This window comes from Myodes glareolus, chromosome 1 (assembly GCF_982192425.1).
Source record: "Myodes glareolus chromosome 1, mMyoGla1.1, whole genome shotgun sequence".
NCBI classification, from domain to species: Eukaryota; Metazoa; Chordata; class Mammalia; order Rodentia; family Cricetidae; genus Myodes; species Myodes glareolus.
Genome location: NC_142026.1, coordinates 77,336,366 through 77,350,946, shown reverse-complemented (window position 1 = coordinate 77,350,946; position 14,581 = coordinate 77,336,366). Strand labels below are relative to the sequence as shown.

General features: G+C 40.1%; 1 protein-coding gene across 3 annotated transcripts in view; it reads right to left on the bottom strand.

Moving 5' to 3' along the window:
- Positions 1–798: 798 nt before the first annotated feature.
- The window catches only part of LOC125411829 (uncharacterized), a 29,640-nt gene continuing 15,857 nt past the window's right edge, over positions 799–14,581 (bottom strand). For all 3 annotated transcript variants that reach the window (XM_048452233.3, XM_087910380.1, XM_085691171.2), the window contains one exon: positions 799–2,632. In XM_048452233.3, coding sequence (XP_048308190.1) covers positions 954–2,632 — 1,679 coding nt within the window. In that variant the 3' untranslated portion in view covers positions 799–953. The remainder of the gene's footprint in view (positions 2,633–14,581) is intronic.

Genomic DNA, 14,581 nt, shown 5'->3' with positions numbered 1-14,581 from the left:
ATCCCAGTCCAACTGGCCTTGGTAAACTCTCATTAGATCCGTCCCCTTGTATCAGTGGGTGATCGCATCCCTCGCAGTCCTTATTTCCTTTTTCACTTTCTTCGTCCTTCTGCTCCTCATTTGGACCTCAGGGCAGGAAACCCTGACTGCTCTTAGGGATGGAGAGGGAGGAGGAGGGGCGGAAATAGAAACTTTTATAATTTAATAAAATTACTTTAAAAAAATCAATGCATTTGAGGAGTGAAATTTCCAATGAACAGCAAGACATGAGGATTATATATGGGATACTTTTATATGGTTTCTCAGAACTATGAATTTTGTAATGTACAGAACAATTAAAGAAAAAACTAAAGGTTTTGTCATACACTTTGTTACTTTATTATGACTTTTTGGTTTTTGTTTTGAGAAAGGGTTTATGCAGTCTTGGCTGTTCTGGAACTCAATATGTAGGTGGTGATAATGTCCTCCAACTCACAGAGAGCTTGCTTCTGCTTCCTGAGTACTGGGATTAAAGGGATATACCACCTTGCCTGGCATTATTATGAATTTTTGGATGTTCAACAAGATACAAGTTTTTATTACATTTTTTACTTGGTGCTGAAGAAATGGCTTATTGGGTAAGAGTACTGATTTTCTTAAAGACCAGTGTTCAGTGCCCTAAACATCCACAGCAGTTCACAATGGTCTGTAATTCCAGCTTCAGGACATCTGATGACCCCTCTGCTTGCACCAGACATATATTTAGTCCACAGATATACTTGCAGCAAAGCAGGCATACACATAAAAAGAAATAAAAACTTTTCTCACCATTTCATTTGCATAATTTTAATTTAACATAAACTCTAAGGTATTTTTTAAAATTTAAACCTTCAGGAAAGACTTCCAAATGTTTCTTATCTTTATGTCTCTATTTTGAATAGTGTTGTGACTTGTAAGCAGAGTACCAGAAAATGCTATGTCTTATTATTGACAACAGTATGTTTCTCTCCAGCATGAATTTTTTGATGTCTTCTAAGATTCGACATCTGAATAAAAGAAAAGTCACAGTCTTTGCATTTGTGTGGTTTCTCTCCAGTATGAATTTTCATATGTGCTTTAACATATGAGCGCCTAGTAAAAGATTTGCCACACTCCTTACAACTGTAAGGTCTCTCTCCAGTATGAACTCTGTGATGTGTTCTAAGATGTGAATCCTGGGTAAAGGATTTGTTACATTTTATACACTTGTAAGGTTTCTCTCCAGTATGAATTTTCTGATGTGCTTGAAGAGTTGAGCACTTAGTAAAAGATTTTCCACAGTCCTTACATATGTAAGGTCTCTCTCCAGTGTGAACTCTCTGATGTATTCTAAGATTTGAACGCTGGATGAAGGATTTGTCACATTCTCCACATTTGTAGGGTTTCTCTCCAGTATGAATTTTTTGATGCTCTCTAAGAGTTGAGAACTCAGTAAAAGACCTGTCACATTCCTTGCATCTATAAGGTTTCTCTCCAGTGTGAACACTCTGATGTCTTGTAAGATGTGAGTACTTGATAAAGGATTTGTCACATTCCCTACATTTGTAAGGTTTCTCTCCTGTATGAATTTTCTGATGTGTTCTAAGAGTCGAATTCACAGTAAAGGATTTATCACATATCTCACATTTGTAAGGCTTCTCACCAGTATGAGTTCTGTAATGTCTTTTAAGATGTGATAATTCAAGGAAGGACTTACCACATTCTTTGCATTCATTAAATTTCTCTAAAGAATGAGTTTTTTCATGTCTTCTAAATGATGAATAGTGGGTAAACGATCTATCACATTCATTGCACTTGTAAGGCTTCTCTCCAGTGTGGAGTCTGTAATGGTTTTTAAGATGTGAAAGCTGATGAAAGACCTTGTCACATTCTTGACAAGTATAATGTTGATCAGCAGCATGGATTTTCTGATGTCTCCTGAAACTGGAACAGTGGGCAAAGGATTTGTCACATTCCTTACATTTGTAAGGCTTCTCTCCAGTATGCATTTTCTGATGGCTTTTAAGTGCTGACAACTGAGGAAATGATTTTCCACATTCTTTGCATTTATAAGGTTTCTCCCCAGTATGAAGTCTTTGATGTGTTTTTAGATTTGCGCACTGGTTAAATGATTTACCACAAAAGTGGCACTTATAGGGCTTTTTCCCAGTATGAATTCTCTGATGTACAGTGAGGCTTGAGGCAGTACTGAAGCATTTCCCACATTTCTCACACTGGTGTGGTGTATCTCCGATGAAGATTGGTTGTTGCAAAAGACTGTAGGCAGAGCTGAAATAATCATCATATTCTTCCTGCCTGTTGTCTTTCTTTGCAGTGTGGAGACTCTGATCTTGAGTAATGTCGGAACTCAAATTTAAAGATTTCTCGCAGTCTTTAGATTTGCAAGGTTCTTTTCCAGTGTGCAAGCTGTCATGTCTATCTGGGTTTGATGAGTCAATAGAGGCATCTCTGTGATTAGTGCAGGTGCCCTTATTAGAGCTTTCTTCAGGTTCACTTGTTCTAGAAAGTGCACCTTTGGAGGGGTCATGGAGCATTTTGTCAGGCTGATTACACTGAGAAAACTCTTTTTTATTATTCATATGTTGATGGGCAGGATCACATTTGCAATAGTTCTCTGAAAATGAGCACAAGTCATATTAACAGGGCTTCTTCCAAGATTAAACATTTGATAAATGCCTCCCTAAGCTCCGTTTTAAGATAAATGAACATGGGACTATTTAGACTAGAACTCCCAGAATTTGATATTTTTCATTTGTTGTAATTGTATGGATTCTCAGAAAAAAACACATGACAGCCTTCAAAGGTAGCCATTCATAACAAATAACCCACCTTTATTGAAAATACCTAACTTAGAAAACCATGGAAAAAATAATTGAGGGTCTGCCCATAATTAGTTTTGGAATAGAGATCACTGACTGATTTTATTTAGAAAACATGTCTATATTAATAAGCTAAGTTTTTTGTGAAATTGATGAAGAAGAGTGTAATTCAATTCCAGGTTCATGGTATTTGTACTTACTAAGTAGATGGTTCAATTCCCTTTAAGATTAAAGACCTACTAAAAGCATGAGAAGGTTTATTTTATTTTTTTCTAAAGCAACACATTAGATTCTTCAAATGTGATGGATGGAAAGCAAGTACTCTGCCAGATAGCAGAGGCTCTAGACTTCTTGAGGCAGGGCTGCCATGGTCTATCCTTCACTGCTTGAGCTCCACACATTGCAGTGCTTCTTAACTTTACTCATAGGGTTACTCTCAAGTTCACTCTGCACACCGACTCCTGAGTTTATTTCCTAGAAGTCTGTCTGTGTGTTCTCCACTGGAAAGAAAATGAAGGATGTAATATGAAGATATGCATACAAGGAAGGCAATTAGATAATAATTCTATTTCTTGAACTCACATTAAGCTTATAATTCTAGTCTGATATCATCAGATTCAAATTAAATTGCATTTTGCACTAGTATTAAGTCACCATAATTCAGGTGCAATAGATATAATGTCTTCTAATAGTTACACAAGGCAGGATGCATCTGGGGATCAGAACACTATATTAAGTTAAATGATCAGGAATTCTTGCAAGTGTGGTATGGGAAGACCATCTGTATATGTGTTGCTTTTATTGGTTAATGAATAAGGAAGCTGGCTTGACCTGTGATAGGGTAGAGTAGAGCTAGGCAAGGAAAACTAAACTGAATGCCGGGAGAAAGAAGGCAGAGTCAGGAGAAGCCATGTACCCCACCAAAAAATAGACACTGGGGATGGAACTTTACCCAGTAAGCCACAGTCATGTGGCAATCCACAGATTAATAGAAATGAGTTAAATTAAGATATAAGAGTTAGCCAGAAATATACTGAAGTCAAGTGTATACTTGGTCAAACAGTGAATTAAATAATATAGTTTCTGTGTAATTATTTAAGGTCTACAGAGCTGGGAACACACAAGCAGCCTTCACTAACAAAAGTGGAATTATATATTGCAAAAACATTCATGCTCTTACTTTCTCATTCACTGGAAGCCATCACTGTTGTCCTGGTTATTCACTAGCTCACCCTAGTTGTGGCTGCTCTCTCCTTTCCACATTCCAGAACAATCTCATTCTTTTCAGACAGGTGTCCAGGCCTACCCTGCATACAATAATCTATGTGTTCTGTGAGGTAACCCTTGATCCACGCTAGAATTTTTAAAAATACAGACATCTAACACAGTACTCTGCCCACTACATGAAGAGAATACAATGTAGAAGAATATAGAAATGATTTCACAAGTTATTTCCTATCAGAATTTTTAGCATAGTTAGGGAGCATTATCACTTTGCATAACTCTAGTTTTTCCCACAATTAAAGCAATGTAAAATACAATGATGGATGTTAGGATCCAGACATTATATTGGCCTGCTCTGTCAGCTGGCAGGATGTATCCACTGACATTCGGGCAAATACTTAGTGAGCCCAGGAGTCCTACAGCCATACCACATACAGAATGCATTAAATGGTTGTGTAAGACTCTGTACACGTGCAAAAAGTGACCTTTTTTACGTAATCAGAGTTGTTTTGATTTGCATTTCTCTGATGTCTAAGAATGTTGAACATTTCCTTAAGTGTCTTTCTCAAACAGCCTGGTATTGGCATAAAAACCAACAGGAGGACCAATGGAACCGAATCGAAGACGCGGATATTAATCCACACATCTTAAAACACCTGATTTTTGACAAAGAAGCAAAAAAATATCAAATGGTGCTGGTATAACTGGATATCAACATGTAGGAGAATGAAAACAGATCCATATCTATCACCATGCACAAAACTCTAGTCCAAATGGATCAAAGATTTCAACATAAAGCCAGCCACACTGAACCTGATAGAAGAGATAGTGGGAAGTACACTTGAACACATTGGCACAGGAAAGCACTTCCTAAATATAACCTCAGTAGCACAGACACTGAAAGAAACAATTAATAAATGGGACCTCTTGAAACTGAAAAGCTTCTATAAAGCAGCCTCTTCTTCTCCAGCAATGGACCACTCCAATTGCCCAACTCTTGCGCCCACTTTCACCCCTACTGTCACTCATTCTGATGCCATGGTGTGTGTGCCACACCCTACACCAACCAGTCTGATAACAGTTCTCCCTTTGCAAGAAGTAGCCAGAGTGAAAAATAAATTGGTCAAGGTACACGTCCCCTTCATATGGCAAACCTCTCCCAAATAGAAAACAAAACTGGGTTCTTATACCTCCAACTCTACCACTTTCATAAAGGAATTCTAATATATAACCCAATCTTATGGTCTTACTTTTTGTGACACATATATGATTTTACCTAACAACCTACTCCCTGAAGAATGCAGGCAAGTTTGGGAACAGGCTAGAGCCCATGCAGACAAGGTTCATCAAACTAATGCAGCACATCCAGTTGGGGCAGAGGCAGTCTCTGATTGTGACACCCAATGGGATTATAATACACTCCAGGGAGCACGCTAGCTAGAGATCAGTTTACAACTGGCCTCCTGGCATGTCTCTGTAAGTCTACCTTTATGCCAATGAACTATGAGAAACTTCAGGAAATGGTTCAGGACAGGAAAGTCTGTCTCAGTTCCTAGAATGCCTCACAAAGGCCCTCTTACAACATACTAACCTAGATCCTGAACAACCAGAGGGCAGACAAATCCTTATGACCTATTTTTTTCGAGAGCTTTGCCAACATTAGTGCTAAAGTATTTTTAAAAAGAAAGAAAAAGTAAAAAGGTCCCTAATGTCTCAGAAAAAAGTCTTAACACTAGCTTTTAAGTTATATCATGGGAGATATGAGAAAGCCTGTGAACAAAAATACCAAATGCTGGTCAAGGCTATCCCAACAGCCTCAGTGAGTGTCTCTAGGTTCCAGCTTCAAATGTGGTCAGGAAAGTAATTGGTCCCAGGCTTCTACTAATTCCCATGGGCCCCCTAGGCCACGTCCAAAGTATCATCAAGAGGGACACTGGTCAATTAATTGCCCCTATGCACTTGAGGCATGGGGACATCAAACATAGACTACCCTCCAGCCAACCTCCTAGGGCCTGGCCATGGATGACTGAAGGAACCCAGGCTCTCTTGTCCCAACCACTGTCATGTCTGACAGGGAGCCCCATGTAGACATCCTGGTGTCAATGAAATCTATCTCCTTCCTCTTTGACACTGGTGCCACATACTCAGTCCTGAGGGAATTCGGAGGACCTCCCTCTCCTTTCCATCCCCCATTGTCAGGGTGGGGGGCAGCTTTACCTGCCTCATCATATCTGACCACTCAACTGCATTTTCAGTGGCATTCCTCTCACTCACTTATTTTTAGACAGAACAACCTGTTCTGTCCCCTTACTGGGAAGGTGTTTTCAGTAGAAGTAGGAGCTTCTATTTATTTTGCTCCCCACATTTGCCTGATCCTAGACTTACCAGCAGCCCCTTCCCTCCTCCTCTTCCTAGCTACGCACCCTACCGATTCCAACATGTTCTTCCCTCTACTAACATCCCAGGTGAATCCCCAAGTCTGGGACACCCAAAACCCCTCTCTTGCTAGACACCATTCCCTAATCGTCATTCAATTACAGGACCTAAGCAGTACACTACCCAAGCCCAGTACACATTCCCACTCTCGAGCCCTACGGGACATAAACCTATCAACTCTGACCTCCTAAGGAAAAAACCTACTTTGTCCTATATCCTTTCCAGTTAACGTCATTATACTTGTAGTTAACAAACCTAACAGGACCTACCATCTAGTTCAAGACCTCTGACTCATTAATTCTGCAGTAGTTCCCTTTGTATTGCATAGTACCTAATCCCTCCAACCTACTCTACACTGTACCTCAGAGACCTCTCATTTCTCAATTCTGGGTCTCAAGGGTACTTATTTCTCTATCACTGTCAGTTCTCAGCTTATAAATATCTTTGCTTTTACCTGAACACTTTTGACCCTGACACTCACCTCTTCACACAGCTTACCTGGACTATCATACCCCAGGGTTTCCAAGACAGTCCGCATCTATTGGGTCAGGCTCTGACTTCAGATCTACTCTCTCTGTCTCTCCCCAAATCTAAATTCATACAGTATGTGGATGATATTTTACTTTGTAGTCTGTCCTTAGAAATTAGCCAAACTAACATATCTGCTTGTCTAAATTTCTTGTTCAACAGGAGCTAAAGAGTCTCATCTTTCAAGGTCAAAATGTCCTCACCCCAGGTCACCTTCTTGAGACTAATCATTACCCCAACTCACAAAAATATTACTTTAGACAGAATTACTTTTCCAATCTCTTAAAGTCCCCTCTACTAAAAAAGAAATTTTATTGTTCCTAAGACTATCTGGCTTCTTGCATTCTTGGAGTCCCGCTTTTTCTGTCCTGGCTTGCCCCTTACATGAGGCAGCTTTGGGCCCCCCACATGAACCTCTCCTCAATCCTTTTACTAAGCCATTTCAGAAGCCCCAAAAGGTTCTTCTCTAGGCTCCAGCTCTTCAGCTCCCAGACCTAACTCGTCCTCCCTCCCTTGTTGTAAAAGAAAAAGTGGAATGTGCCCTTGGGGTCCTAGGCTGCAAGCTGGGAATTTCCTTTGCACCCACAGCATACCTGTCAAAAAAAAACCCTAGATTTTTTTTTCTAACCACCCATGGATGGCCATCCTGAATACTTGCTTAGCAACTATGGAGCTTCTCATTTGTGAATCAAAAAAACTAACCTTTGGTTCACCTGCCACTATCTTCTCCTCCAACAACCTGTCCCATCTCCTAACTTATAAAGGCTTACAAACTCTACCCACTTCCTGAGTTCTTTCACTCCAGGTGGCAATAGTAAAAGATGCCATACACTTTCCAATCATGCCCACCCCTCAATATCTCAAATCTTTCTCAACCCAACACTGACCACTCCCCTTTTCACTCTTACATTGAACCCCTAGTGGAACTACTGCCCCATGCTTCCTACATACAGGAAGGCACCTCAGGCCACCTACACCAGTCACACAGATGAGAGCATCTTTTTACATGAGGGGACCCAAAAAGCAGGCTATGCCATGGAATCAGATACTGGGGTAGTAGAAGCACAGGCACTCCCTGCACACTACTAGCCAGCAGCCTGAATTAATAGCTCTCACCAGTGCCTTCCAATTGGCACAAGGATTGCTCCTAAAAGTTTACAGAGACTCTAACCATGCTTTTCATATCCTCCTGTCCCATGTTGATATCTGGAATAAGTGTGTGCTGCGGGAGGACCTTCTGTTGCTTCAGCCAATAGTCGCTGAAGCACAAGCCCACAGTGCTGCAGGAGCGCCTTCCGCTGCGTCAGTCAATAGCCGCTGAAATACCAGCCCACTGGGGTGTGGTATATTTCTCTTTAAAAGAAGAGCGGCAAGCCTCGGCTCAGCCTCTTGGTTCCGGCACTTGGTTCCGGCTCCTGCTCCCAGCTCCTGCTCCAGCGACTAAGCTCCCTTCCTGACGGTTTATGGTGTATGTAAGTTTTACCCCCCAAAATAAATACCCCTTTAAAACAAAACTGGTGTGGGATTGACTCGCCATTATCTGGCGCCCGAACATGTGGGTTTTCCCCCCTTTGTGGCGTGGGCCAAGCAACCAGAGCCACACACCGCTACTGGCTCCCGACTGGCCCCGATCTCTGGCGGATCGGGGAGGGAACTTTTTGGCTTCTGCTACCCCTATTGGGCGCTGTCTTCCCCGTCGCCTGGCTGAGTCCAGCGCTCGACCTGTGCCAAAGCACACGATCTGTGAACTTAACCTCTGGATTTGAGTGTATATATTTTAGAGTTTACTTCCTGGATTGACGCCATTGCCAGGTAGATTCAGGTGCACCCCTGCCACCTACTGGCAGGCAACGGTCATTACAGGTAAGATTTCCCTTTTCGGTTGAAAATAAATACATACATACATACATACAAGTACAATTTCTTTTGATTGAAAATGTCAGAAAATATTACTATCCAAAAGTTCAATGGTTTTTTTAATTGCGCTATGGAGGATATTATGAAGGATGTCTCTGATATTCCTCTTACTTGGTTATTTTTGGGATCTGTTGCTTTTCTGGTGTGTGGCTATTTTATAAGGATGATACAGTCCTTACAGATTGAATCCACAATGCTGAGGGCAGAGATTAAAACCTTAAGGACAATTCAGACTGACACCAGCCTCCTCAAAAAAGAGTTTGGAGTTTTCAAGGAGGAGACTAGATCAGAGTTTGGAGTTCTCAAGGAGGAGACTAGATCATTGTCTAATATGACTCGGTCGACTGACCAAAATATCAAGAAGGTACAGTCTGATATTGCTTCTTTAGAAGGGAGCTTCACTGCTCTGGAGGAGGGGACAACTAAAATGACTCGTAACCTCCAGTCCATGACTGTAAGTGCTGAAACATTAGCTGAGAAGATTATAACCATTGAATGTGAAAATCGGACTTTATCAAAAGGGTATGATAGATTAATTGACAGGATTTCCATACAAGAAGGCACAGTACATGCCATGAGGATTATGTCCAAGGAGGATATGGTATCTCTAACGGACAAGCTCCATGCCTTAGAATTATCAATGAAGGCGATTGTGTCCAAGGAGGAAATGGTGTCTCTGACGGACAAGCTCCATGCTTTAGAATCATTAATGAAGGCTTTGGAGCATAATACTGGACAGGAGACTCAGGACTTACAGAAGGCAATGGTGAGCAGATTTAATAAGATTGAGGAAATCATAGACTCTGATGAACAGGAGCAAAAGGTAGAAAGGCAACTTTCACCTCAAAAAACTCTCAGTCTACATAGAGTTATAACTGCCTTTCCAGTAATAACATCAGAAAAGATAACCAGCTCCAAAAACCCTAAGGTCATTAAAGAATATACATGGGAGCCTATATGTATGAATGATCTGAAAGAATTTAAACAAGCAATTGTGAATTATGGAATACATTCATCCTTTGTTAGGGAGATGTTAAAATCCTGGGCTCTGAGCAGCAGGGCCACCACTCAAGATTGGAATCAATTAACATCAGCTGTCCTTGAGAACGGACCTTTATGGCATTTCAAATGCCTATTCAAACAAGAGGCCAGATTTTTACAACAACAAGAATCAGCGAAAGGAATTGAGGTTTCTCTAGATCAAATTCTAGGGGAAGGACTTTACTCTGATCCTCAGGAAAAAGCTCTTTATGATGAAAACATTTTATCCATATGTGCCACAGCAGCTCTAAGGGCCTGGGACAGGGTTCAAGACTCAGGTCAGAGAGTAGAATCGTATATCAGGGTCAAACAGGGTCAGAGAGAACCCTAAGGCTGTACAAATAGAGATACCTGATCCAGAAGCAAGAAATATAGTAATTGAGTCTTTGGCTTATGAGAATGCCAATGTAGAATGCAAAAGGATCCTGGGGCCTTTAAAGATCAGATCAGCACCTTTGGATGAATGGGTTTTACATACAATGAATGTTGATACATTTGATTATGGCAATGAAACATGGGTGCAAGTAGCAATTTCCAAAGGTAAAAGGAGACATCAGATTACAAAATGCTTTCATTGTGGCAAAATGGGACACATGAAAAGGGACTGCAGACAATGGAATTCCAGGAATAACGCCTCTTCTAGGAATAACAGGAATAGGAGGACTCAGCCTTCAGGTTTATGTAGGAGATGAGGAAAGGGCAGGCATTGGACGAATGAGTGTAAGTCAACAAGAGATAAACAGGGCAACCCATTGCCATTGGGAAATTCAATGGGAGGCCTCACGTAGGCCCCCATGGCAAATGTGGTTCAGTCATTTCCAATCACTAAAGAGAACATGCCTCTTCAGGGAAATTAGAATGCCCCATGCCTGCTGTTAAAAGCAATAATGGCCTGAAGGATGAGTTAAATGTGGTGAATGAATCAAGAAATCTAAGAGGACAAAGTAAACGAATATTCTGGCAGACTTCTATAAATGAACAAAGACCAAAGCTAAGAGTGTGTGTAAATGGCAAATTTATTACTGGCTTACTGGACACAGGTGCAGATGTATCATTACTCTAGAATCTTGGCATCCGCATTGGCTTCTTCAGGAGGTAGATATTCAGTTCCTAGGAATTGGAACCCTATCTCGAGTAAGACAAAGCACAAGATGGGTCAATTGTATAGGTCCAGATGAACAAATAGGAAAACTAAGGCCATATGTAGCCAATATTGCAGTGAATTTATGGGGCCGTGACCTATTGCAGCAATAGAATATCCAAATTAACATTCCTGCTGCTTCCAGAGCGTATATTTCTGAGGACAATATTACAAGCTATTACAGGTAGCAGAAACCAGCCATTAGAGCTATACAAGAACACAACACAATTGATGGCCCTTCAGAGGTACCAACAGCCATGCCTCTACAGTGGTTGACTGAGAAACCAATATGGACTAAACAGTGGCCTTTAGCTGAGAAAGTTACAGGCTTTAGAACAGCTGGTACAAGAGCAATTAGATGCTCGACATATAGAAGAATCTACCAGCCCTTGGAATTCTCCTGTATTTGTTGTTAAGAAAAAAATCTAGTAAATGGAGAATGGTGACAGATCTTAGAGCTATCAACAAGGTTATTCAACCTATGGGCCCTCTGCAATCTGGAATTCCTCTGCCCTCCCTGTTACCAAAGGGATGGCCTCTTATAGTTATTGATCTGAAAGATTGTTTCTTCACTATACCATTACAAGAAAAAGATAGAGAAAAGTTTGCCTTCACAGTGCCTACTTATAATAACTCTCAGCCTGCAAGGAGGTACCAGTGGACCGTCCTCCCACAGGGAATGTTAAACTCTTCCACCCTGTGCCAATATTTTGTAAGCCAACCATTGAAAATTATACGCAAACTATTTCCTAAGTCCATAATATACCATTATATGGATGATATCCTGATATCTGATCAAAACAAAGACACCTTAGAAAGGCTGTTTGAAGAAGTAAAAATAGTATTACCTAAATGGGGATTGCAAATTGCTCCTGAAAAAATTCAGAGAGGAGATTCTGTTAATTATTTAGGTTACAAAATAGGTTTACAAAGAATTAAGACACAAAAGGCACAAATCAGGAGAGACCGGTTACGAACTCTTAATGACTTTCAAAGATTATTAGGAGACATTTCCAGCCTACGACCGGCTGTTGAGATAACACCTGATCTAATAATTCATTTAAACAAGACCTTGGATGGTGATAAAGACTTAAACAGTCCCAGAGAATTAACAGCTGAAGCAGAAAAAGAACTGACAATGGTTGAGGAAAAATTACAGGAGGCTCATGTGGACAGGGTAAATCCAAAGCTTAGTTGTATTCTCGTCATATTTCCTTCCAGAATTTCTCCTACAGGAATCTTGATGCAAAGAGATGATATTATCTTGGAATGGATCTTTTTACCACACAAACCAAGTAAAAAATTAAAAACTTATGTGGAAAAAGTCTCTGAATTGATTATAAAAGGAAAATTGAGACTTCGTCAATTAGCAGGTATAGACCCAGCAGAAATTATAGTGCCTTTCACTGCTGATGAGATAAAAAAGTTGTGGGAAGACAGTGAACCATGGCAAAGAGCTTGTGCTAATTTTTTGGGAGAAATCAATAACAATTACCCAAAAAGCAAGAGACTTAACTTTATAAAGAGAACTTCTTGGATCCTTCCTTGAATTGTCCGTGATGCTCCAATAACCGGAGCCCGTACATTTTATACTGATGCTAATAAATCAGGGAAAGCAGGTTACAAATCAGAAGAATTGAGTAAAGTGGAACAAAGTCCTTATGATTCTGTCCAGAAGACAGAATTATATGCCATCCTTATGGTGCTTAGGGATTTTAAAGAACCTCTTAATATAATTACTGACTCACAATATGCAGAAAGAGTTATTTTGCATATTGAAACTGCTGAATTTATACCTGATGATACAGAACTGACCTCATTATTTATCCAGGTACAAGACATGATCAGGAACAGGCTTTGCCCTATGTATATAACACACATCCGATCCCATACGGGTCTGCCAGGTCCTCTAGCACAAGGTAATGCAGATATTGATCACTTATTGATTGGTAGTGTGCTGCAGGCATCTGAATTTCATAAAAAACATCATGTCAATAGCAAAGGCTTGAAAAAAGAGTTTTCTATTACATGGCAACAAGCTAAGGAGATTGTAAAGAAATGCCCTATTTGCTCTTTTTATAACCCAACACCATTGCCTGCAGGGACGAATCCAAAGGGTATTAAAAGGAATGAAATTTGGCAGATGGATGTGTTCTACTTTGCAGAATTTGGAAAATTAAAATATGTACATCACACCATTGACACTTATTCAGGCTTTCAGTGGGCAACTGCTTTAAGCTCAGAAAAAGCTGACTCAGTAATCACACATTTATTAGAAGTTATGGCCATTATGGGTATACCTGCACAGATAAAAACAGATAATGGTCCAGCTTATGTATCTAGGAAAATGAAACAGTTTTTTGCTTATTATAATATTAAGCATGTTACAGGTATACCATACAATCCTACAGGTCAAGCAGTCATAGAAAGATCAAATCGAACTATAAAGGATGTTAAATAAACATAAAGGGGTGGAAAATACCCCCAGAAATAGATTACATAATGCCCTATTAACCTTGAATTTTCTTAATGCTAATGAGAAGGGAACAACAGCGGCAAAAGACATTGGATAATGGAAAAGTCTGCTGAACTAAATCAACTGGTTTATATCAAGGATGTGCTGACCTCTCAATGGAAGCCAGGAGATGTGCTACGTTGGGGAAGGGGTTTTGCTCTTGTTTCCACAGGAGAAGAAAAATTGTGGATACCATCAAAATTAATAAAGGTTAGATTTGAAGAGAAGAAACCCCTTGGAAAGGAGAAATGACAGCATCTACGATGATGATGACCATACAGGTGGTAAGAAAAACATAGAATGGGGAGAGGGTTCTGTTCTCTCCACAGGAAAACACTCGTCTTTGAAAAATTCAAGGGACCCTGGATGTTTGAATACTGACAGATGGAAAAATAACTACCCAATATGGATTATCAAGAAAACTGAACAGGTTCTGTGAGTATGAAGCTCTGGAATATACTAAATCATATTTCTGAATTTATAGAGCTGGTTTTGGAGTTGGACTCTTGGCTCGGTCCCTCTCTAATTCCAAGCCTGTTGTTAAGAGAAAAACCCAGAGTTTCTGGAGTTTCTGTCTTATGTCAAGAGCCATGATATGAGACAGAAAGAAATATGAGTTTAGAAAACATCTTTACTTTTCTTCATATCTATCATACTTTTCATTGAATATGTCTATCATACCTTTCATTGAATATATGTTTATCTATGTCTATATAATTAATGTTTAAGTTTTCCACAATGAACAATGAGTTTTTCCTGCACTGACATTTGAAGTTTCCAGGAAGAAGATGGGACCCCCCATAACAACAACTCCACTCGGTTGATATCGTTATGATATCGTTATGATACTGATAGTGCTACTACAAGTCCTGTTTCAGGTATCAGCTGCACAGATGATCCCAACTTGGTTAGCTGAAATGGTGCACATCTTGTACAACATTC